This window comes from Phytophthora infestans, genomic scaffold, assembly GCF_000142945.1.
Source record: "Phytophthora infestans T30-4 supercont1.21 genomic scaffold, whole genome shotgun sequence".
Taxonomy (NCBI): Eukaryota; Oomycota; class Peronosporomycetes; order Peronosporales; family Peronosporaceae; genus Phytophthora; species Phytophthora infestans.
Window position 1 is genome coordinate 1,438,844 of NW_003303738.1, and position 1,902 is coordinate 1,440,745.

Here is a 1,902-nt window from a genome sequence, read left to right on the forward strand (position 1 = left end):
GCAATCTTTAAAAAATATAATATCGTATTAACTAATATTAAGTTGATATTTAGTAATATCATATTGTCTCAGAAGAAAACATTAGGTAATCTTTTTTATATTAGCTGGTCTACAGGTGATATTTTTACAATATTAACTTCACCGATTTTGGAGTTACCATTAACCCCTGGCTGACCTACATTTTGATTGCGAACTTGATTCAAGACCGTGACGGTGGGTGTATGGCGGCACTCATTATCCAACTGACTTCCAACTACAAATGCGTCGACACTTGATTACAGGGTTGGCTTTAAACTTTTGTTTCGTATGCGCAGCAGGATCAAACGTGCATTTACCAAATCCTACTAGCTGGGAAGCGTATCTCGAGATGAATGAAAACGTTGTCAGCGGCAGAAAGTTGCTAAGAAGCGACGGCGCCGACGACGCTGGCAACGAATCGAGGACCGGCCTTTCCGTGTCTATAACAGAAAGGCTGAAATCTTTGTTCAAGTCTTCGAATGTGACCCCAGAAAAACTTCAAAGTTGGCTGAACAGCGAAAAACCCGCAGACACGGTGTTTATGCGCATGCACCTGCACAAGGCAGACGACTGGGTGCTGCAAGCACCCCAGTTCAGTACATGGCTTCAATATGCTGACCCTTTAAGCGCCAAGACCGGTCAAACACTCTCAGCAGCGATCCCAACGCTTACTCGCCAGCTCGGAGACGACAAATTGTATAGGGGTGATCAAAGTCTGCTAAAATGATCCCACAAACGAAGGACATTGCCACGAGATTGGAAACCGAACTAGTGCAGTACTGGGTCACTATTTCGGAAAGACCCCTGACGAAGGTATTCCGTTTGTTTCGGACTAGACATAGCAAAGCGAGACCTATGTTCAATGACAGGGTCTAAATTTTTAGCGAGTGGGTCTCCCTACGTAGATGATGTGAGCGCTAAAAACCCGGAGAACCCTATGTACATGATGCCGACACTGCAAAAATATTTTCAAGATGATCAGATACTTACAAAGCTAGAGGCGGCTCTAAGAACGAACGGAATGATGAAAACAAGGTGGAAGATGACATGGCTCAAGTTTGGTTGAACAGTCGGAAAGCACCCGAAGATATTTTGCTAAAGCTTAAACTGGGTGATACGATGGAAAGAATTCTAGAAAGCCCGCGGCTGAATACTTGGACGAAGTACATAGATGCTTACAACTCGAGATACAGAGGTGGCGAAACGTCAATGATCGAAGTTTTAACGCGAAAGTTTCGCGATAAACGGGTAGCAGAGGCGATCAACGCAGCCAAAACGTCGGAAGATACGACCAAAAATATCGCCTTGAAACTGGAATCTGCGCAGCTGGAAATGTGGCTGAGAGATGGGAAGTCTACCGACGACATTTACGAGCTGTTAGAGCTAAGCATATGGAGGAGTGACTTCTCCCACAACCCACTTCTCGAAACGTGGGTCTCGTACATGGATACCGTGGTCACCAACAGTCCCAGCAAAATGTCGATACTGTTCTCAACGTTGGAGTCTCGCTTCACCGACCGCCCCCTGCTTCAAATTCTTGAAAAAGCCACGAAATTTTCCAGTATGGAAAGCGCTGCAACAAAATTACAGATAGCGAAGATGCAGAGTATTTTCGAGAGCAAGATGTCCCCTAAGGATTCATTTTATCTCCTGGGACTTGACACCGTGGGTGATAGCGTTCTCAGCTCCCAAGTGCTGAAAAGGTGGAAGGAATACGTGAAAAGTTTCAATAAGGCGAACCCGAAGAAGGTGGAATCCTGGTTTGAACCGCTTCGTATTAATTATCAACACATTGAGAGGATGATCGAGACTGCGAAACAAAACCCACGCACGGTGGGGATAGGCACAGAGGCGGAGAGTGCGCTTCACAAACACTGGCTAGAT

At 45.5% G+C, this 1,902-nt stretch overlaps 1 protein-coding gene across 1 annotated transcript; it reads left to right on the forward strand.

Moving 5' to 3' along the window:
- Window positions 1–259: 259 nt before the first annotated feature.
- Window positions 260–745, forward strand: PITG_11973 (uncharacterized protein; the record flags this gene model as incomplete). Its single annotated transcript, XM_002901385.1, has 1 exon — window positions 260–745. The coding sequence occupies one exon, from the start codon at window positions 260–262 to the stop codon at window positions 743–745; it is 486 nt and encodes a 161-aa protein (XP_002901431.1).
- Between the last annotated feature and the right edge of the window lie 1,157 nt (window positions 746–1,902).